This window comes from Onychostruthus taczanowskii, unplaced genomic scaffold, assembly GCF_017590055.1.
Source record: "Onychostruthus taczanowskii isolate IOZ18803 unplaced genomic scaffold, ASM1759005v1 scaffold18, whole genome shotgun sequence".
Lineage (NCBI taxonomy): Eukaryota > Metazoa > Chordata > Aves > Passeriformes > Passeridae > Onychostruthus > Onychostruthus taczanowskii.
This window is the reverse complement of record NW_024499017.1, coordinates 8,200,680-8,225,535: the sequence shown is the minus strand read 5'-3', so window position 1 is coordinate 8,225,535 and position 24,856 is coordinate 8,200,680. Positions and strand designations below refer to the sequence as shown.

The window sequence follows — 24,856 nt, the reverse complement described above, 5'->3', positions numbered from 1 at the left end:
CTGAGACAAAATCAACACACAACATAAACTCTCATTCTGAAGGTAATAAATGAAGCACAATTAGGAAAAATAACTGCTTGCCCTCTGTCCTTCTCAAGTGCCTCCTCACAGCCCTACACACACAGACACAGAGTCAGAACCTTTCCCCACATGACTGAAGGACAGGTATACTGCAACTCTGAGCATCTGCAGAAGGAATTCTGGAAAATAATGTGAAACATGAAGCCCCAGGTTGTCAAACAAACCTAAGTAATTATATTCCTTCAGGCATGTTTGAAAGCATCAGATTTTGATAGCTCAGTTTTCAAAAAAAAACATTTCAAGGGGAATCAAACACACCTTAGCTGAATACTGAAAGAAATGCAGAAGGATGGGCATAAAGAGTAGGCTGTATTTTCTTATTAAAATAAATTTTGTCTTCCAGCCAGATGGGAAGTTAGCAGTGTAGTGTGCTTCAATGAGAAGTTAACAATCTATTATCTGTTCCTTTGCCAACTTGGAAAATTTTAACCAAAAGCTCCAGAAGCAGAGTGAAACATCCATGCACTCTGAGAGCTCAGCGTCTGAAATGCTGGATTTCTGATTTGCTTTTTGGGCAATGACACCCACACACAGAATATCTGTGCACACATACTGCACCCACAAAAGAAACTGAAGATAAACAGGGACTGTCCTTACAAAGGCAAAGTTCTTTCTGTTCAAACCAAATGGCAAAAAAAGGCAGCTCTTTGATCTTTGCAGCCTCACTCAACACAGCACAAGCAGGATATTCACTGAGCTGTGCAGGATCATGTTCTTTAGAAGGTAACAGATCTTTTGAGGCACTTTTTATCAAAATTATTTAAACCAGAGTTCATTTTGCCTCTTTTGAGATGCATCTGCCAAGAGGAAAACAAAGCTGCTTGAAGCTTGAGAGGGCATGGAACTTTGGATGATTCATCACCTCTTATGAGACTTTATGAAAAGCTCTAGCAAGAATTAATTTACAGATTTGTACATCTGCTTAGAAAAAAGAAACAAGTTTCTCCAACACAGATGCAATTTTTGGTATAAGAACCTCCTGTATGAGAACTGCAGCACATTAATGCACCAGCAATACCAAAAATACTATCACCATTCCCTCCCAAAAATTATAACACTTTTTAAAAGGTCATCATTCTATTTGATAATTGTAATGTGCACTAGGAAGTAACAAATCACAGACAGAAAGGATTCATATATTCTACCTATCCAAACTGTAAATCCTTCATTATTAGTAATCACACAATAACTACCAGAAGAGAAATACACACTCTATACCTATCAGCTCAATTAATTAAAAAGAAGATTATAGAACTATAAAATGATAAAAATTAGTCATATTTTTTAAAATTTTTAGGTCATTTAATTGGATTTTATAAAAGAAATTAAATTATGCTTCAGTCCATTTTATGAGATTTGTATTTTTCAAAGCCCATTTCTCTTTTTTCTCAAAGTAACAGTACTTCAGATTTAAGAGACTGTAAAATTAACATTATTTACAATATTTTATTATAAACAAATCTGTGAAGAAATAGAAAAATAAATACAAAAACATTTTAAACAGCTAACACAGTGAAAAGTTCATATCAGATCCCCTTTTAGAGCTCCTTTATTTTTAATTAGCACTAGTGGTTTTAAATGCTAAATAAAAAAAAGATATTTTTTTTCCTAGATAACCCCACAGAAAAGAAACCTAGAGGTTTGTATGAATAGACACTGATGTTGTGCTTCATTTCAGCTCAGAAAAAAAACCACCTCTCAGATTTGGATCCACATCCATTAAGCTATCGGTGTCTCTCGTCAGACTGCTAACAAAGGTCCAATTACTGAAAATTGTCATCTAAGTTTGTGTGACCCGGCCATTTGCACACCAGGAACTGAATGAGATTACCTGGGTAACAGGCACTGTGCAGTTATGAATTTCAGCCACAGATGACAGATTCTAATCTCAGTGGTGCACAGCTCTGTGTCACTGAACATATCATTATGCAGGGACAAAAGTTTTAAGATACGTGACAATTCACACCACACATCTGGCACTGCAGCTTTGCTTTGTGACAGGAGTATTTTCAAGTGATGGCAGAACTATGACCTTGATTTCACAAGTTCATTAAAAACATTGCTGCAATCTGCATGAGGCTTCCTCCTGAGCCCAAGGAAAAAAAAAAAATCCCCCCTCGGTTTAAAATAGTTTGTAATTCTACATCAAAGGCACGGCTAAGGCAAACAAAGGATATCAGCAGCAAAGGAAATTTTCCATAGTGTTTACTCCTGGTATCCCACATGACCAAGTGCTCCCTCTAACCATGACACCCATGAGGTATTTTTTGGAAACACTACAGCTAGGACCCTGCAGAGTGTTATGAAAATTTACCTCTATGTGTCTTTAAAATGTCTTCAGGCAGTGACTTACATCCCACCAAGGGAGCTGACGTGGGCTACCAGTGCCATTTAGGTGGGCACTGGGACCTGATCTGCTCCATTATTTCAGGTAGTCACTGCTTCTTGAGGCTCAGGAACACACTCCCTGCTCCAACTGCAGGGCACCCAGCAGTCCCAGAAAACCCTCACCGTGCTGCTAAGTGTGCCTACAACTTAGTGGAAGTTTAAAAGCATGTAGAATCAGCCAGAGCAATCTTAAATGTGAACACCTGAGCTGAAATGCAGCTAATATTCTGTGCACTTCACAAAGCCTGTGATACTTCACTAACCTGTGCACTGGGGAAGTCATTCAGCTCTCACATGCTGTGCACAATTCACCATTACAAGCAACTAAGCAATCCAACTCCTCTGCACTATTTGAAAATACAGCAAGTGAATACATTAGAGAGATACAGAAATTAAATTGTTGCTATAAATCAGTTAGTTCTGAAATTTAATAATCAATTTGTTAGCACCTGATGTAAAACTGTGATCTGTCAGCAGCCTCCCAAGCTGGCTGTGTGCAGCAGTAGATATTTCCAAGGGAATTAATTACTGATGATTTGCAAAGGTAAGAATAATATTTTTCAACAAATGTAGCCTGTGCACTAGGAGGTTAAACAAACACCACCAAAATGTCAACAGAGTTCTTGGCTTTGGTGTTCTCCCATTTCAAACGCAATGAAATAGTTAACCAGAGAGTATGCACAGGGAATACTTTCAAATCTTCCCATGAAGCAGAATGTCACACCATCTGGGGCACTTCTCAAGCGATTTGAAAAGTTCACACTGTTTGGAATTACACAGAAATTCAACAGAAAAGGCCTCACCATATCCCCAAAGTCCCATAAGCAACTGTAGACCTCTGTCACGGCCAGTAAAGAAGGCAGAGCTGTGATTTCTCTTCCACAAAGAAGCAAAGTCACAGCCCACCAAACTTTTCCACCCCATAACCCTGAACACCCAGGCTGCTTTCTCTGAACGTTAGAAAGTTGTGCTTCTTTCCATGAGGGAATGCCTAGACACACACAGGGAGTATCCAACAGGCAAGGGAAGCTTATGGCTCTCCAGAAAATGGGTGAATTAAACAACCATCTCCAGAAATCCCCTTCAGTTTTACAAACAGTACTGACAGGAAACCAAGCAACAAGAAAATCACTAATTCAGGGTTCAGACAGCAGCAGGAAAACTCAGAACCATGTATAATCTAACACTGACTAACACAAAAATATTTAAATGTTTACTGGTTCAATGTAAAAGAAAGAAGAAAGCACTGCTTAACTCAATAAATTTCAGAAACAAAATGCTTAATGTCTAACTTCCCCTTTTTCTAAAAAACACTGGCTAAAAGGTCAGCAAAAATACCCTTATTGCCAACTGCCAGCTGACAGAAATGTGGATCCTTGTCAGACAGGCTTCATTTTAAGGCAAGCCTCTAACACAGGACTTAGAGCCCTGATGGATGACCTCAAGCTAGAAGCAAGGAAAATTCTCTGCAATTCATCCTACTGGATTTCTTTCCAGGATTTGACACTGTTGATCAGCAAATACTTTTGCCCTACTTCTAAGGGATTAATGGGAGTGGGCTGAAACTGTTCTGGTTCTTTCTTCATAACACATCCATGGGAATTACCATGAGCAGCTGCTCCTGTGCCTTCCTAATACATCATCTGCATGGGGCCACAGAGGTCAACCATCCCTCAATCATTACTCATTGCCTCTCTAGAAGCTTCAGTGTACAGTTTCATAAATGTTTGGAGAAGGAACAGAGAGGTCTCAACTGATTTAGAACTAAACAGAAAACATCCATTAGTCATGGTTTTCCCTTTATTATTTTTTCTTACATATGCAGTGAGGGGACAAAATAACCCCACATCGTCCTGCACCTTCAGAAATTAATAAGAGACAACAGCAATGAAAATATCCAGAATCTGGTCATTTTCATCCAGCAGCCCACCTAAGGACACTTGCTGCCCCAAAGTGCATCTTGTTCAAACTCTGACAGAAAATCATTATTTACACATATTCACATGTAGTCACAAAAAAGCATAAGTCAGACCTAATGAAATATTCATTTTTGTAATAACTATGGAATTTTTTTTTTCTGCATGTACTTCTAAATATACAAATTTTGTTTGCACACAATAAGGAACTTTTAGAAAAAGAAAACTACAACTAACCAAAAAAAAAAAAGGTCTGTTACTACTTTTATTACATATTTGTAATATTTTCATTTGAAAACAGCTAAACCCTTGGAAAATGTTTTTGGGACCACGGTGGATCATTCAAAGAATAAAACACCTCATGGATTTTGAGCATTTCACTTGCCAATGACTCTTCCCTGTTTTGCCCAGAGATTATAGAGCTGCAACAGAATTCACACACAGCCCTACAGCAGCTGTGTGCTGCCATTCAGACCTGAAAGATTCCATGCTGTGATGGAAATTAATGTACTTTGACATCCTCTGGGATTTTGGGGAACAGCTAATAAAGAAATACAACCTTCTCAGTCTATTACACAAATTTTTGGATTCTAAGATCCGTGGCCATTCTCAGGCCTGCAGTGAGGCTTCCCTACCCAAGTTGCAGAAGACTCTGCCTTCTGTGTTTTAATTATCTCCCCTGGAAAGCATTTAACTAAATAGACTAAATATATTTTAATGTATATGCAATTAAATACTCTGGCCTTATAATTCAGAATTTTTAGAAAGCAACATCAATTAAATGCACAGAGCTTCTCAAAACTCATTAATCCATAATGCTCAAAGATCCTTGGTATATTCGTGACAGAATATGTTTTAATCAGTTATTAATCATATTAATCATACATATTTTACTTATTTAGATGCTCAAAGCAGATTTCACAGCTGGTGTATGTCGTGGAATTTTTTTAGGAAAACAGAGCCCCAAGCCATCTTAGACTCACCCTGGATTTAGGCACAGACATGGCTGGAAATGGGCACCAGAACAACCAGGGAGCAGAAAGGCCCTGGAGTGTTTCCAAGGTTTCTTCATTAGGGCAGAGTGAAGTGAGTGCAAAGTGTCCAAAGACAAGTGGCAGGTTTGGAAATTTTGGACAGCACAGTTGTAGTGATAAAGCTACATAACAAACACCAAACAAAACCTTTTTGTTAATAATGTGTAAAAACACTTCATAATTTTTTGTAGATGCAGCTGTGTGTAAAGTGATGGTGAAGTAATATGGACTTAGAACAAAAAAATTAAACATTCTGAGGCAAAAGGTATTTCCATGATAGAGCAGATGAAAGGAAACGTGATCTGATGAAAACATCAGGATCTCTGCCTCCAGGAAAAGGGGGAAGGACATAAGATTCTGAGAATTTTAATTTTTCATTTATAAAGTACTGGAAATAGTTTTTGGATCCACATGACTTGGCACATGCTACCACAAAGGAGTAATTGTGTACAAGATCCTAAAAACAGAAGAAGAAAAAGAAAAACTATTTATGCAGAAAACCAATCCCTAGGCTTTAATAAGGCACAGCATTACCACAAAGAGGAAAAAAAAAATACCCTAATATTATTATGTACGTTTCAAATGTAGTCAGCCTTTGATCTTATTTAAATTTAAGATATGTGCTGTCTGCAACAATAACTTCTGAACTATGCATGTTTCTTAATTCAATGAGGGTATTTTTTGATATGTCAAATTGCACAATATTGTCCAGAAATTTGTGCATTGGTGGCACTGCCAGGATGCCAACCATACTCTACGCTGAGAAAACAAATGTAAAATCTCGACTGTCACCATTTTTAATTCACAGAAAGTAATTCTATTAATGGCAAAGTGTGAACAGAGTTGTACACTGACATAAAATATGTTCAGGTTTGGAAAGATAATAAGCAGTAGCAACAATCATGTCTGATAGAGATACATGGACTACACAATCATTAAACATGTTGGCATAATGGCATCACTAATAATTCATCTGAACCATATATTCATTTTTTCCAGACATTTTAAGTTATATTTGTAACAACTTGCTAAGCAGATCTCATTTTTACATATGTATTCTCAGGTATGCGTAGAATTTAACACACAATATCTATGATTTGTCATTCAATTGGAATTAAAAAAAAAAAACAAACACCTGCAATATGTCAGTTATAACATGGAAATGCAGAAAAATCATATTCTGGATTGACTTTTCATCAGGCTCCGAAATCTTAATTGCACCTGCAAGGTTTCAGCACACTTCTGCCTGCAGCATGAAAAATGAATGCAGCTACAGAGTTTGGGGCCTCAGCTAAGGAAGCCAGCTGAAAACCTGGCCCACTCCATTTTGGGTCTGGTTAGGAAAATAAGAAGAGACTAAACTTCCAAATGGAGAGCCATAATTCATAACTGCTGTCTTCTCCATATTTCTACACACATCATTAGTGAACAAACTGTTAGCATATGCCAATTCTTACCACAAAATAAAAATCTTGTTTTAAAGTATAGGAAAGTAACTGCAGTGAAGATCTACATCTGGAAGTCCTGCATAATTGTGAATTGCTCCTAACAATTCAGAAAATTCTAAGTAGTAGCTATTGGCAAACATTATTTCATGTCTTTGGAGTAATTCAAGATTTTTCAGGATTACTTCAGCTTTTTTCTCTCAAACATTGAGAACATTAAATTAAAGCCTTACTGTTTGGCAGAAGATAACTTTAATTCAAACCAAGTGGCACCATGCACCACTGAAAAGTACAAATGCACATAAAATTTCATCTATAACTTTACTGCTCACTCCTGCCTGCTGTTTTGATCATGGAAGTGCTCTTTTGATGAGGTCTGGGCCAATGCCAGGATACCATGGCTGTAAGTATTGGCAACAGGTCCTGTCCTGGGAGTTTTAGAACTGAAACATCAGTGCTGTCCCCCAGTTAAAGTATGCAGGTTTCAGCCCAGTATGGGATGATCAATCTGAGAAACAGAAACCAAGGTGCCACATCCACAAGTCTCCACTCCTACACAAACACCAATTCCACAGACCCTGAACCACCCAACACTGCCCCTGACTGAATTCCAATGCTGTGTTCTGTACAATCACAGCAGAGTTGCCATTTTGTCTGTAAGGGGGATTAATACCAACAATAATTCCTCACATCATGCCCACTCAATGAATAGCAGATTCAACTCAGTGTTTCTTAGTTCCAAAACACTAATATGAAAGATTGGTTGCTCTGCCTCTGCCAGCTGCACAAAAATCAGCTCATGCCAAATCCATCTTAGCCCAGAACATTATTATAAACAGATCATTTATTTGACTTTCCATAACAGAGACATTCAATGAACTGCCTGAGCTGGAAACCAGCAGAGGGGAAAGACTTGATACATGTAAAAGAAGCAACTTGAACAAGTCCAGCCATTTAGGTGCACTGAGATCTCTTTTCCCATTCTCATCCTAACGTTAGCACTGTCTTGACAAGGAAGGAAGATGGAGCTCATTCACTCCTGGTGGAAATATCCAGTGGGGAATGTCTCTGCAGAAAACAAAACAGAAATACTGAATACTAAAAGACAGCTGGCTTTCTTGGAATTATTTTTTTTCTAGAAATCCTTGGGGACTATTTTTTTTATTGGACATTCATTTTATGTGTTAGTCACACTGTGTTCAGGTTGTGCTACAATGCTAGATTAACCATTAAACAGCAATATCCAATATTGTTTTATTCTGTCTTCTCCCAAAGTTGACTTTGGGAGATCCAGCTAATTTAGGTTTTTACTTTATTTTGCCCACTGAATCCTTCTAACTGTGAGATCAGAAAGTCTGAGTGCTGCAATCACAGAACTGCAGGATCTAAAATAATCAGCAAAACCCTTCTGCATGGATAAAAAAGTCTGAGAAAGAGAAACAGCTGTATCAACTCAAGAGTATAGATAATGCAAACAAAAAAAAAACCCTCTTTTTTTTCTGAGAGGAGGAAGGATTTTCTAGAATATATTTATAGGAATATGGCATAATTTACCTGTGTTTATATATTCAGAGCTCAGATTTTATCTGTGGACAAGTCTGCAACACCTAACAAATCCATGTAGGAATAAAAGATTTCTACCAAATCTCAGAAGTATGATAATTTATAGATGAATCATCTGACTTTTACTTTCAAACAGGGAAGGCTTCTTAGCCTTGGCCTTTAAAGTACTATTCCAATTCAAATTAAATATTTCTTTTCACAGTAACTCTTTCCTCCCGTTTATTATTTATGCTTTTCTCAAGGCTCCCTCTGTTGCATCATTTGTTTTCTGTATGCAACCAGCCCTGTTAAATTCCTGCTGAGCAGAGGATGACATTTCTTCATTCTTCACGTGGTTTCCACAATCTCTCAGATTCCCAAGCACATTCAAGAAGGTTTTTTTTTTTCTCTACAACTTATTTGATTAAGGCAAGAGATTCACAGTTTCAGCAATTTCCCCTCTGCTCTCTGCAGTACAAACACTCCCAGCTTCCCCAGCTGCAAAGGTTTCAACTCAATCAAATTTAGGGATCCTTTTTGTGAAGTTGTTCCATTTTAAGTTTCCTCATCTAGGAGCAGATCTGTTCTTCAAGACTATTTTCCAATTGCTATCAACTAGGCAAAAACAGGGTCCCAGGCTCATAGTGTCACTATGAGAACAACTGTACATCTGCTGACAAAAAAAGCTCCTAGAACCACAAAGTGTGTCAGAAAACCAGAATTTCAGAAGGCATGCCTATTTATTATCTATTTTAGAAATTTTCACTTAGTAGGTCACGTGTCATCAAGACCAACAGGTTCTAGAAAATACCAGTGTCCCAGAAACCAACAGAGCACTGGAGAAACTAAACAGAGAATATCACTACTGGCACAGAGGAATTTAAGATGTTCACTACTGAATACTAAAGGCCTCTTTACATTAAATGCTGTGAGAAATAAAATAGAGGTCTTTATTAAAATGTGTGTGCTCATGTAAAATTTCTCCTTGACATTTTAGAAGTATTGTCGTTTCTCCCAGAAACCAAGATCTAGACAGCTCAAATGATAGTTTCATTTGGGACAAAAAAATAAAAAAAATTTAAAAGACCCACTTTATTTGCTTTTCCTACCTGCTTTATTGTTGAGAAATCTGTAAGAGAAAGAAAAACCTCTTCTCTTAAGGTATTTCCTACACTCATTAACAGGAGTGACAGGTCCCTCATGGGAAAGGGGGGGACTCCAGCACAATGTGCTTCTCCTACAGGATATTTCAGAAATTTTGGCTGCCAACTGACAAGACTGGCCCAAGCATAAAGAACAAGACTCAGTCTGTCACAGGAGGCTGTAAGATTCCTTCCAGTTGCTCATAAAGCCACAGGTGCAGAGGAATCCCCAATGTGACCAAAGCCTCTGGACACTGCGGCAAAGCCAACGAGCGAGGAGACAGACAAAGGTCACCAGTGCTCACCAGGGCTGGAAAACTCATCAGCCACCACTCCAGCAAGAAGATGCCTCTGCCACATAACTGCTTTTCCAAACTTACCCAGACATTGTTGAATCACAAAAAAAATCAGAGGCCAGCAAGACCTGGTAGGTCTCCCAGTGCACCCTCCTGCCAGTGCAGATGGCTGTAAGGTGACTCTCCTGTATCTGCACCAGATAAAAGATGCAGTGCTGCAGGCAGTGTGTGGGGTCTGCTTTCCATCCAGCCCCAGACTTTAAACAAAATACAACTGGAAATTCATTTTGGTCAAAACCCCACAAGTTTCACAACAGATACAGAACGTAGACTTCCACATAATGCTTGGATGAGTCCTGCCAGACACAGGCACATGTGAGCACACAGTTAAGACAGAAAGGCCTGAAGGCAAGGCAGAGACTTTGAGTGCTGTCTATTACTAAATTATTTTCCAAATAAAATCAGAGTGAAACATCAGTAAAGCCTGTCCATCACTGACAGTGTAGCTTAACAGACCTACACTGGTAGAATGGGGTATGCCAACAAAAACAAAACAGGTTTTACTCATTCTACATCTTCTCATTTCCTAAGTTCTCTGGGAGAAATTGATTTAAACTGTTCACTTCCAAGGATTTATAAACATGCATACCTAATGGACTAGCTAGGACAACCATAGTATGAGCTACAACACACAAATCAGGATAAGAGCTCCATTTGGAAGAAGGGTGGTTTTGACTTTCCACTGCACCACACATTTAAAGAAATGCAGCATATTAAAAGCATGAAGATTCTAAATTAAAACACTTACTGCTCTCACACCACAAAACCAAGTTTGCAGTAAAGTAGCAATACTGCAAGGATTTGTCTTTCAAGAAATTTTAATATATGAAGATGACATGATAAGAAAATATTGATACTAAGGATTTTGGCAGTAAAGAAATTCTGTTAGAAGTCAGTTTTGACAATTCTTTGAAACTAAAAGACCTGTAAGTGCTAAAATGTCATCTGTCTATTCATGTGAGATTTAGCTTTGGCAGGGTTTCAAAAGTGAAAAAAACACTCTTTGTTATATATTTTCTCTACGACAATGTATTTTCAAAGCTAAGAGGTCATATTCTCTGGAGAAGAACAGTAAGATGCATATCAGTTACAGAAATACTTGCAGAAAATAGCTAAGTTTGAATACTCACAACAATCAACGGGTCAAACTGTGGATAAAAGCACAAAGTGTGGAATTTATTGTCAAGACTTGGAACTTAAAAGCTTTCAAATAATTTCTTCAATTCAGACATTCATTGCTTTGTTCAAGCTAAATTAAACAAACCACTTGGAATCTAACCTAGTTATCTCCATATAAATTTGTCCATTGTTAAGTGATGTCATTATCACAACCTCTCCCCTTTTTTTTCTTTTTTTGTTGTGGACTATTCTACATACAGGTCTGGAAAATGGAGCTGTCTGGCTCACAGGGCTGTATTTTTTTAAGCTTTAAAAAGGAAAAGGAGAGAGAGAAGGTTAGAAAACAAAGTAAGACAAGCAGTGCACTAATTGTTCATCCCTGACCTCTTCCAAACCACTGCCAAACTGTTAACAGTTGCCTGAGCTGTCTTTATGCAATTCAGCTTTGGTCTTTTTCAATAGCCACAAGGTTAAAAAAGCCCTTTAAAAGTGGGGCTACACATCAAATAATAGGAGAGCTGTAATATTTTTTGTGTGAAAACAAATGATCTTCAATTTACATTGAAAAGAATTCCTGTGAAAAGATTATTCACTCACTGCAGTTGGTGATCCATCCAACTATGGTGATCCTGCCAACTGTGCTCAGCTGATAAAGACATTAAAATAACAAGAAATTATTACATCTAATTTTCTGAGTACTTACAGATTCTTGGATTTGAATGCTTCAGCAAAGTGCTGCACACTCTGAAGAGAAGCAAGGTCTAAGGTCATTGCCTCTACCTTGGCTTTATGCTGGAACAAGAGAAAATATAAAAAAGGATAAATAACAGCAAGTTCAGTTCACAGTATCACGTTACAGTAAATGTGTTATGAAACTTGTCTGATTCCCTTGTTTAACATTATAACCCCAGAGTGAATACAAATCATCAAAAGGGATAGACAAGCACAACATTTAGTGCCAAAAGTAGCATTTGTGATTTGGTGATTCTGCTGAAAACATACACTATGTAATGCACAGCTTTATATAATGCAATGAATGGACTCAAGGCAGTGTTAAGGTTAATAGGTATCTTTTTGCTTTGATTTTGACAGTGAAACTTATGTAACTCATGGAATAAAATGTAGAGTAAGTGCTATTCTCAATACATGCTATTTTTTGAAACCATACCAGTAGGGGAAAAAACCCAGTAAATACTCTATAAAAAATCTAACTTGAGATTGGCACATATTAATTTTTAAAAATCTATTTTTCATACTAGGTGATATAAAGGACAGTGTAAAATGACTACAGAAAATAAGAGATCAGTCTACACAGTGCTTTATACAGTAAGAGTTTACCAGGACATATCATAAATGCACTTCCCTGTCAGGGTGGGGAGGCCCTGGCACAGGTTGCCCAGAGAAGTTGGGGACTCCCCATCCCTGGAAGGATCCAAGGCCAGGCTGGATGTGGCTGGGAGCAACCTTGGATAGTGGAAGGTGTCCCTGCCCATGGCAGGGGGTTGGAACAAGATGGGCTTTAAGGCCCAACCCAAACCATTCTGTGATTCTGTGTTTTCCAAAGAAATTCTGTATACACCTAAAACCAGCTTTTCACCTAGGAGAGGACACACTATCCCAAAACACAATTTTCAGCTTTAAGATCCCTGTTTCCAGGTATTTTCAAACTCCAAATATCAGAACAAAATGAACCAAAAGATGTGTCCCTATTTTCATCACAACACTAAAGTCATCACAGAACCAAGGAGCTGGTGGTTGCACCAGGGATCTGCTGGGATTACAAGGTTACACCACGAGCATTGCTGGAGGAATGAAAGGACAGCAGCACACAAGTCAGCACAGAAGGAAGCCAGGAAGAGGCTCCCATTGTCTCCCAGGCTCAAGTGATCCATCTGATTTCCCCATTTCATTACACCTGGCACTTTTCTCCCTACATCTGTTTTCTATTTTGCTAGTACCCATTCTGCCTGATACAGCTACCTTACAGGTTTGGTTTAAACAGAATATCATCACTCCAATTCCTCTTGTCCCATTCCAGCCAGACTTATCAGGACAGCAAAATAAATACAACTAAAATTTCAACAGGTTCAGTCTCCATAGGAAGCGTCAATTGCTGGAGTTGGAAAATGCTAAACCAAGCTTTGCTACAGAGAGTTTTTTACCCCCACAAGATGCAAATCATTCTGGAATTCATTTTGCCCCATTGGGTAAATATTTTCTTCCGTTTGATGGTCAGAGACTTGAGAAAGATGATGCTGCCTTGCATTATGCAAGAGAACTGCAGAACAATTTCTCTTCTCTGCAGTTCAAAGCTGTTTACTCACTACAGAAGTCATGTGCATAGTTGGGTTTGCTTTGCCTCTGCTTTCCTCAGTTGAAACATTCTCCCATCTCTCCCAAGGGTAAAAGGACAAGAATGATACAAATACAGGGACATAGGGAGGTCAAAAAACATAATAATCAAGTAGTTCAACAGACTAGACCACAAGCTGCCAGCCACTGTCCTCTTGGGGACAAGGATTCAAGTCCACACAACATCACTCAGATAATGCTTTTCCTCTTGGTGTCACACATTAGGCTTCTGCTGCTGAGTACCAAGAACAGAAAAGGTGTCTGTACTTCAAGTCCAGAAGAAAAAAAGAAAGTATGAAGCCTTTAAAATACTTTCTGAAATAGAAGGTAAGAAGACTCAGATTGGCTTGATTTGGGGATTAATATATTGAAAACATAAAAATCAGAAATTTAAAAATCATAATATTTTGTTCAACTTTTTCCCTGCTTTTGCTGTTTAAAACCTTGATGGTTGCAGCCAGTATCTCCTTCACATACACAGAAGGCACATACTGAGCACAGACAAATACATTAACTCTGTTTTCCTCACAGGAGAAACTGGAGCATGGGACACCCAAAGCACTCAGAACCTGACACCTCCGCTTCTGAAGGCACTCAAGAAGCCAGGTGTGAGTGTTTTCTCCAAGCATAACTGGGGAAGAAATCAGTTTAATGGACCATGAGTTTAGGCAAGTTCCCCAACTTTTGTGTTTCAGATTCTCCCCGCAACTGAGAATTCAGCACCTCTCACCCCAGAGAGGTTTTCTGTAGACCACCAATTCCTACTGCAGTTTGAGACTGTGAAATGCTAAACCTTTAGTATCAATTCTTTTTTATTCAAATTTTCCCACTGTTACTTATATCACAATATCTCTTTTTAAAAAGCCTATGACTAAAGCAATATACTTGCAAGGTATGTTCTTAATAATGTAAGAATATCTCCATAAATGACAAGTGGAAGGTTTTATGTTTGTTTTCTTACAGTAGCTCAGAATTACCTCTGTTATAATGTTTTCTCTCTTTCTCTAGAAGCCTAGGTGTCACATATTATGACATGTATACAAGAGCATAGGGGGTTTTAATAAAAAATAAAACTAAAAATCATTTTTGCTAAAAGGCATCTTAACTGTAATTGTTCTCTGCAGTCAGAACTGATTGGTAATGGTATGCTGCAAATCCTGATCTAATGTGTCATAATTGTATTATGCTGATGTCTCTCACCACTTCACATGTTTTCAGTACTGAATTATGCCTCATTTTATGTCGTGAAACCTTAAATAAGACTTGCCACCTTCCCAAATACAGGAGGCAGTCTTTAAACTGCCATCACCAAATCAATACACTAAGGCAGGAAATTCCAGAAGTTTCAAAATTAAATTGACAAAAAGTATTAATGTTCCCTCTACTACTTTATTTTCAATTACATCATTTAAGGAGAAAGTAGATACTGAAATGAGTGTAGAATAATTTAAAGAGCTCTCTTCTAAACCACAGGCTCATAACTACATGGTGCCTTTGAAAAGCTGTGCAAAATGAACTGCTGTCCTTGCTGCAGATACCCAGCACAAAAGTCCCACCTGCACCCAAAACCCCTTCAGGACTAGAGCCAGACCAGCTCTGAAAGGAGAACAGACACAAGGGGAGGGCACACTTCTGCTGTCTGCTGAACCTGAGAAATCCAGGCCAGCCAGAGCCAGCTGAGAGGTTCGAGTTTGGGATGGGGGTATTTGTATTTCATGAAGCCCAACAAGCAGCTCAAGGCTGGCAACGTCCAGGCATCAGCGTGGTGCCTTTGAAGAAACAGCCAAAGGCAAATCAATCTCCCGTTCCAAATAAGTCCTCTTCTAAAGCCAACACAATAACACTTTGAAAAGTCCAAAGAAAAAAAATTTTCTTGTATTTCATGTTTCACACTCAGTTCTAAAAGCCTTTCATCAATATTTCCAGGTAAGTTTCATTACTCTATACAGCCCCAGAAAACAGCTTATTCGGTTTTGTATGTAAGCTGCTCCCTATTGGAGAAAAAAATATTAAAAATGCTTAAGTGCAATTGGCTATACTTTGCACTCATGCTAGAAAAATGCTTATTGAGCCAGAAAGTAACACAAAAGTGAAAACCCCCAGAAAGCCAGCTATTTCACTATATGCAATGCATTCACTTTACAGCCTAAAAATTGTTTAAAAATGAACACTGCATGGTAGAGTAGTTTGGCAGTAAACATGATTGTGCATTTGTGTCTTGGTATTGAAGAAGGAGCCTTTTTTCATAGTGAATTTTTCATTCAAATGTAAGTGATGATTTACGTTAAATATAGGTAAAGCATAGCTACATTTTCCTGAAGGATTGCAAGGAAGTGAAGAGCAGTACAATAAGTTGAAGCATAAAAGCTTTCTCTGTCATAATATTTATTATAATGGCATATAAAATAGCTGAAATAAATAATAGATGACTAAAAGTAAATTCATATGATAAAGAATCTTTCAGCAGACACCATTACTTCTGACTGCTCCAGTTTCATACAGAGTTGAAGAGTCTTAATAAATATGCTCTAGCCTCTGTATCTTATGTAAGTACAAGTCATTTTGTGAGGGCATACTTAAAATGTACCAGAGTGGACACTACACAATTTACTGTATAATTTTACTCTCAGAAAATAGTGTGTGTACATCTTCAACGTTTAAAAGTCCTTAACTCAAAACTGAATACTTGGCACAATAAGAGGAATATCTGACTTTGAGGAACTGAAAGTACAATCAATTGGTAAAAAGTGGTTTAATTTAATACAGAAAAATCTTCATGATAACGTCTTGGAGTGCAGATAGTTCTGACAGGCTGTCTGAGAAAGAAAATCTTGGGTGAAAAAAAAAGAATTTTACATCAAAGCTGATGAAAAATCTGTGGAATTATCTGAAAACAGGTAAACAAATAACAAAATCTCAGCATATGACAAGCCATGCCCACAAAAACTCATATTTCCACATTGAGGATGGAGCAGGGGATGTTTTAGAAGCACATCTGACAATTTGACACATAGCTTATGACAGTCAATAGCCAGTGCCATGCACTATTTATGGGGGTACCTAATCGGGAAAAAGGCTTTCACTCAGGATTAGGACTGCAAATATTATTGTCCCTAATGTAGTCAACATTTGGTACTTCATGCAAAACTGTATTTATGCAATGGCAGCTTCAGCTGGTTGTGTGCCCTGAATGCTCTGCAGCTCCTGGGAGCTGATGGGGAGGGATGCATCCACTGCTTTTAGAGCAGTCCAGCACCTCTGGAAGATGCTTTAATGACGTGTTCTTCTGCTACCTTTGGGATTCATCAAAAAAGTTCCTTAGAAGACCTTGTGGTGGAACATTCTTACACCCATTTTTCTAGTTTCCCCCCCACTCCTCCCCCCAGTATCAGCAGTATTTGTGCAGTACTTTCAAATTTCCACTGACTTTATGCAAGACAACACAAATCAATTTCCCAAATATTAACCACTTTACTAACCCATTTATGAGATGTACAAGGAAACAGCTGGGACTAACTTGATTCTTCATGAAAAGCAGAGATGAAAAGGATTTCCATTCTTTCATTAGAAAAAAAAAATAGTGATACTTGGTTTCACTATTTCCTGATGTGTTTGTTTTAGCTGTATTCTGGTTATAATCTAGTAGTGTAAATTTTTCAATTATTCTTCTTGCTCAGTCCTGTCATAGTCTGATGCTGTGGGTGACCCCTCCCAAAAATTCATCTGTAAAGCTTGGTTCTTCCTGCTTAAGTAACTAGATCTTCCTGATTTTCACAAAAATGGAATTCCTGCAGGGGTTGCCTTCATCCAAGTCAAGAGAACAGCACACAGATCAAGATTTAACGGGTCAGTGTGAGCCTGCAGACTGCTCAGATTACTGATCAGCCTTGGACCAACACTTTGTCATGAAGAATAAATTATTAGTATCATTGTTTTCTTTGTCTCTATCCCTTCTCCAGAACAATTTGGGATGTTTGGCAGAGAACACTGTTTATCTTTCTGGCATCATCTACAACTAAGAGACCTCTTCAGAAAAACCTGAAGCCCTCAAGCTGTTGTAGGATTGTCCTGCAAACTTATGTCTAAAAGTTGCAATTGCCTGGAATTCTGAGCCAAAAAAGCCTGAAACTGTGAAGGTGAGAGATGTGGAAAAGTGATGAAGATGGCCTGACAGGAAGGAGTTCAGCTTCTGAGGATGGCATACACCAACCTGGCATTTGGTCCTCACACTTAAACAAATCACTGTCCACAGCAATATTTTTCCTTCATCCAAATATTTCATTTACCTATAATTTAAAATCCAAATACAAAAACGGGACTCAAGTCTCCAGGTACAGTTTGTATATTTGACTTATCATGCAATCACCATTTTAAATTTCCCAATAGTTTTAGAACTTTATCTCTTTCTATTAGCAAATGTCTACATATGCACTCATTCCTTTCTTTGTGGTTGCTTCATTTTTCAGATTTTAATATCCTTTTTTAATAAATCTTCTGTAATAAATATCACTTACCACTACAATAAGCAATAATGTTATTTCATAATCTTTACATTAGTTAACTCTTAGATCAGTATCTCTGTAAATTTGGCCTTTCATATCTTCTGAAGATAATTATAAAGGAAAAAAGGGAAAACATCTGCATTTCTTTATGAAATTAATATCTTCAGTGAAGTAAACTATGCTCCAGCAATCCTAAATCATGCTTAGAAAGAGCAAAAGAAGTCCTTCTCCTAAAGATATTTGTAATATTATTTATTCCATAACCAGAGAGAACAAAAACATACAAAAACTGCTGGACTATAATTTCAGAATTAGGCTCCAAATGCCCTGATATTTTCTGGATGCACATGGTTCCATTGCACACAGGACACATTTGCTTCAATAACAAGAAATTACATGCATTTAAACAAAAATCTACTGTAGATTTTGGCAATAGGAATTTGTTTAGCTCTTAATGCACATGAACTGTGGGTAATTACTTGGGAGCCTACTTTTAGCTGGATTTCTTTTTTCTTTCCCTGCATATAGATCACTTCTTTCCCTCTCCAAACACCCATTCCTGTAAAGCTCATTTGAATTTATCTTGGGGAATCTCAAATAATCTTGGCAATATATAACAACATGTGTATGGTTTACCATTCTAATAAACATATCTCCTTGTTTAGAGAATGATCAAGGGAGCCTGGGAACATGTAACAGAATCTCAGCTGTGGAGAGCCTCCTATTCAGATGCTTTCAATTCCTTTCATTCTGTACCATCCCAAGTGATAGCAGAATGCATTTTCAAAGAGAGCAACAAGGCAAACAGCATCGGGGTAATTTAGAAGCTACAGGCTTTTTACCTTTTAAAAACTCCCTCTATTTGAAGTTTTTAAGATTAAATAAACCCAGTTTATGGGTTGCTGAGAAGGAAGCAATGTAGGAGGCAATAAGGTGATGGATTTGTTGGAAATGGCAGAAGCTGGGGGAAAAAGGAGAATTTCTAAATGGACTAAACCAGTAACATCCCTATTGCTATACATTATTACCATTGTTAATTACCCATAAAATTAAAGAGGTGTTATCTTACATGTACAGCTCCACACACAGTGGTGTACAGAACTTCCAGCAGGATTCCACAGAGAGGGAAGGGAAGGCAGCATCCCCACTCCAGACGACAAACACGAGGAGAAAAGCATGATGGTCAAAAGGGCAACAATGTTTAAGTAAATACAAAATGAACCCTTTTTCCCTGTTCTCTCATGATCCATAACCATAAGCTACGTTGTTGCCTGAAAGTGCAGACATGCACTGTGCAGTGCATTAATCCTTCAAACACTAACAGATGCTGGCAGGGATTTAGGCTGGAATGTATTTACAAAGTGACAAATTATGTTCCGTATTATACAGAGAGAGAAAGAGCACCCACAAATAGGCTGATAAATGTCAGCTGCAGTCACGACAAACGGTTTATTTTTATTATACTGTAACCACAAATGTTTTTTGCAGGGAGGCCCAAAGATTTATTTGTTGCAGGAAAAAACAAGATTATATATGACACAAAGTAATAACTGTGAGATCACTGATGTTCTGGGCAGCTTGCCCTCCTGGAAGCTGTGTTCAGATTGAAAAATGTTGCTTAAAAATGGTATTTTAAATGACACAAAATAAGTAGTTCATAAATCCGTATTGAAACAACAATAACTAATAATTAAAGACAACTCTTAGGACATGGCTCCTACAAGCTGGAAAGGAAAGCATGCTTTTTCCTTTGGTGGAACGCTGAAAACGAAGTAAGGATATTGAAATAAACCTGATGAAATTGTTTCAGATGAAAACCCAAGTGCTGTAACTGCGAGGCGGAGCCGTGCGCGCTCCCGCTGCGCGCTGAGCGCGGTGGAGCAGCGCGTGCAGCACAATTAATTGGCAGAATAGTGACGTCTGCAGGTTTAAAAAATGCACTGCAGCTCTCTGGGAGGGTGGCAAAGCTTGCCAAGGGATTTAAGGTACAGTCCTTTCCCTCCACTCTTAATATTAGGGGGAAAAAGATCAATATGGTTAAAAGTCACTACTTCTGTACTTATGAATAATGTCAGGATGCTTCAACGTAAGTAGAAATAAATATATGAGACAAAGATATGAAAGAACTGAATAATTAGCTATTTAAGCCATTTTAATTGGCAGTTCATGGTTACAATTTCCTAGATTTAAACAATATAACATTGATAACTTACAGAACAGTATGCTCAAAGAAATAAACACATACACAAACTCTTTTGTTTCCCCAGCTGTTCACATTTCCAAGCTAAGAGATGCATTGAAAATGGTCACATTGATATGTTTGTAATTTTAGAAAGTGAAATAAAAGGACTGAATCACATTAGTAAAGATTTCTTGTACAAGGGTTGGCAGGATCACCTCCTTAATATACACTCAATATACACAATATAGATTTGAACAAAAATGTGAAGTCTTTCTGCACACACAGGAAAATATCAGTACCAGAATATGGAAACCTGCCCTTCTGCCACCTGATCTGTGGTCACTAAAGGAGGAAGCTTTTCTCTACTTTCCTTCTAAAGAAGCATGGTGTAACAAAGAAAATATGAACAGAACACAAAGGCTGAAATTAAACTTGTGTGCAAAGGTGGCCCATCTCGGGAATCACTGATATAAAACCAAACACATCATTAAATAGGTAAGGTAATTCCAAGGTTGTCTGAAAAGCTGAGATCAAAATCCAGACTGTGTATTTTACAGATGCACAATGGGGCAGCCCCAGACAGGAGGGGTCAGAGGACCACATCCCATAATTAAAAAAGCTTAAAATGGCTTTAGTGTAAATGTGAAAAAAGTTCACAATCAAGTGTCTTATTTTTAACCATCAACATGAAAAGCTTTGAAATTTTCGTTTACTAAATATACATTAATTTTCTGGTAAAATTTTGATCTCAAGATAACAAAAGTAATCCAGAAAATAATTGTCTCATGCAACAATATAGAGGGAGAGAGGACAGCCTCTCATCATTAAACTTACTAAAACACTTTTTTCCTAAATACAACTTGGTTATGAACAATATGGTCAGGAGGATGAAGAATATGCCTTAAAAATTATATTTGCACAGGTATTTGTACAAAAAATCAAGCAAGTGGTGCTAGGACAAAAAATAAAGCAGCAGGGAAAGCATAAAAACCACCTACTTCCAGCTTTAAGTATTTGCCTGAAGAAAAGGTGTGAGAGATTAATACAAATACTTTCGTACTAAGAGGAAAACAAAAATAAAAAATAAAAAAAAAAAAATTAAAAAAACCACTGCCTTTCCCCTTTCTAAAGGAAGAAAAATCCCCGAGCACAAAGAACTGAACACAAGAGAAGGAGCATGCTAGGTTTGTGAGCAGTTCTCTCTCCACTGGACAGAGAGACTTTTTAGATGCCTTCTGCAATCCTGCAACCATAAGGGTTAATGCCAAGTTGTAATGTAGTTATTCAATTATTAAATTGCTTTTAATTTAACAGATATTGTTGCACAGCTAAATAACCAGCACATATTCTACCTTGCAATTTTGGGGTTTAAGCAAGTAGCTTAGGCTTTTCCCAAATGTTAAGGTAAATACTGGCTGTACCTACCTGAACACCTGAATAAATAGCAGGTACTGTGTATCTTACCCATATGCCACATGCAAAAAATGTAAAACATATTAAAAAAAAAATTCAAAAAGAAAATTTCCAAGCAGATGTTTATAAACAGAAGGTAACGGATAAAAACCCAAACACAATGCTGCATTATGTTACATGATTCACTGATGAACCCATTGGAACTACAGCAAAAAGCCCTTCTGGAAAACTTCCAGAAATTAAAAGGTGCAAACAAGCTGCCTAATACCCTTGCGTAGACTGAATTCTTATGAAGAAAATAAAGTTTATTGTCTGGAAACAGAGAAAGCATGAGGAAAGCACTAAAGCAATGGAGGTGAACAATTAGACAGATGTTCACTTAAGGAAATAAAGAGAACAGAAGAAGCCATCACTGAGGAATTTTACGAGAATACTGACAACTCTGCACCTCATCAAGGGCACTGGTAAAGTTAAAGCCACTGAAGCCATTTCTCCTCAACTCCAGTATAACTGCTGACCTTGCAAAAGTCTGCATTTAGCAAATGTGGCTTAGGAAAATAGCATTAGACTTTTCATTCCACTATTTTTTCCCGAAGTCCATTTATATACCCTACTGTATATTTCAAGAAAATTAACTTTATTTCCTTGTGTAATATTACATGTACTCTGAATTTTTTCCTAACTCTGCTCAGGTATCAGGAAAACCTATACTTACAAAGCCTTTGTTACTTAAGTAAAATGAAATACTGTCAATTACATCTGAGATTCATAAAAGCATGTACATGAATAGCTGGAATATGATTATAGATATGTTTCTAAAATAGGGTTTGCATAAGATACAATCTGGACATGTTTTAGAACTTAGAACATTTGGCATTTAACTACTGAAAGAAAAATGGAGAAAAAGCATCTTTTGTTGATAAACTGTCTCATAGAGCAAAAAAATATGGGCATAAAGGCAAAAGGAGGAACAATTAATAAGAAGAGGCAAGATTTTTTTGTCAAGGACAGAAATCTTACTCTTCTGTGCTCCTGCAGGCTGAGGTACAAATGTAATTTGTTCCACAAATGTATCTACTACTTAAAATATAATTTAAAAATTCTTGGGTTTGATAATACTTCTCTTGCAGATTTTCAGGAAAAAAGTAACCTCCAAATCTCAAGTGCATAACCGATTACTCCTTTTATCTGCTCATGTATTTTCAGAAATTACTGTCAAAGAAATCAGAAAATGTATCTCAGCATCACTAACAGAACTTCCATCACTTTCCTGAGCGCACCAGGCTGCTTCCCACAACATTCCCCAAATGTTCCTGAACTTTGATTGAAACACAACACCCATCACCTTCCTCACACAGCATAGGGTACACAAATATCAGAAGTGGGCTCAGCATTGCCCGGCTGTCCAGGAGCTCCCCCCAGCACTGCAAACTGCACTCATCAAGCTGGTTCAGTAACATTATTGGCACAATTTGGGTTCTGGGGATAGGGAGGTACCAGGTAAAAGCTATGTCCTTATCTAAATATTCTACACAAAGCAAACAGAAATCCTGTGAAGCAGATCTTTATAAAATACTCCTGGTTTTTGCCAGCCCCAGTTTCACTCATGAGAAGGGACAGCTCACCCACTGCAAAGGGTTCTGCAATATTTGCAATGCAACCAGGCCTTGGCCCAGGTCTGCAGGGGACAGCCTGCACATCTCCCACACACTCAGGTTTGAAATTTAACCTGGGAGAAATCCACAGGAACATTTCATGATTCACATTTTAAATAATATAAAAGACATGGAATATGATTGATTTCACACTAGAGAGAACTGAAATTACAGTTATGGGATAGGTTTTTTCATGTACTGTAAGGTCAAGTAATAGTAAATAATTAATGAATTATGAAACAAGTTTTCCATAAGGCAACACATAAATTCTATTCAATAGGATCTAAATGTGTAGTTACACCAAAAAGCCACATAATATATCACAAAATGAAGAAAATGCATGATGCTGAGGAATAAAGGGGGGTGCCATTATATTGGAACAACTGTTACTCTTGTAGAATATAAATAAGATCTTTCCATACATACACATCATTTTCATAACTTTTACATCTCATAATCTACAGGGGAAAAAAAAAAAAAGCATTTTCAACTTCTTCTGTCATTTTCTTTTGTAGTAAATCTCTTTCCTCACCTCTCCAGCATTTGGAGAGGTTCCTCAAGCATTTGGGAGTAGAATGATGAAGTGGATCAGAGTCTGGATGAAACCACAGGGCCCCCTCTCTGATCTTACTGCTGATTTGATTCTTGGCTAAAATCAATGTGTTGCTGATCCATACTCCCTCTTCACCAGCATAAATTTCACACTCTGTGATGCTCAGGCTGTCTCCTAGAATTTAGGTGAGTGCACAATGTGGTATTTTAGCTACCTCGGTTAGATCTCTGTGGGTCACTGACACACAGTCAGTAACCTGAATGGGAGGCAAGAAGTCAAAACAGAAACACCAAAACATATTTCTTGCCTTGGCATCATAAAATTAGTTGAGTTTGGAGATTTCTGGATTAGTAGAAATCCAGAAACTTTTTCTCCATCTGTATAAAATTCTGTTCTGAGTCTGATAATAATGTTCTGACCTGCAAGACCATGGGATACTGGATTATCTTTCCTGCAACAAGAAAAAGGTTTTGCTTAAAGATGACAATACTCTGGATTTCAGGTTCTGCTACAGAGAGAAAAGAACCAAAGGGAGGAGGAAACATTATCAACATTTCAGGAATGTGTTTCTTATTTATGGCTGCTTAAAGTCACTTGAAAATTTCACAGGGGCTAATAAATAAAAAAAATAAATAAATAAATAAAAAACAAAGAGGCAGAGTTTCTGCCAAATCTGTGTATCAAATGCAGATAATTTATCACATCTGCTTCATAAAGAATCCTGACTAAAAGCCCTGAAATAATTCAAAGTCAGGTTTTAGGTCTCCAACAGCGACTGCCTCACCCTAAAATGTCTTTGGTTTGGGTCTCAGTAACTGCAGGGAGGACCAAGTGCATAACTGAGCCTCACACAGCAAAAACAGAGAGTAAGTTTTGAGATCATGTACAAGCACCTTCACCTGCAGAGCTACAAATGTTCACCAGTAACCTGCAGTAGTGTAAATCTAAGGAGCTGGAACCCAGTCCTACCAAAATACATCAAGTTCCATTGAGATGCAATTTGATCCATGAACACCCCATGGCAACATGCTGTGCTCTCCTGCCAGACTGAAAGATAAAATACTGAAGTACAAATGAAGGCTTGCTTTTTTTGTTTGTTTGGTTGGTTTTTTTTTTTTTTTTTGTTTGTTTGTTTTTTGGTTTTTTTACTACTCTAATAGTAGGCTTGCAACTTTT

General features: G+C 37.6%; 1 protein-coding gene across 3 annotated transcripts in view; it reads right to left on the bottom strand.

Moving 5' to 3' along the window:
• WWOX (WW domain containing oxidoreductase) overlaps nucleotides 1-24,856 on the bottom strand; it is a 477,013-nt gene that overhangs the window by 370,400 nt on the left and 81,757 nt on the right. For all 3 annotated transcript variants that reach the window (XM_041400541.1, XM_041400543.1, XM_041400542.1), the window contains exon 6: nucleotides 11,727-11,815. In XM_041400541.1, the coding sequence (XP_041256475.1) occupies nucleotides 11,727-11,815 (89 nt within the window). The remainder of the gene's footprint in view (nucleotides 1-11,726; nucleotides 11,816-24,856) is intronic.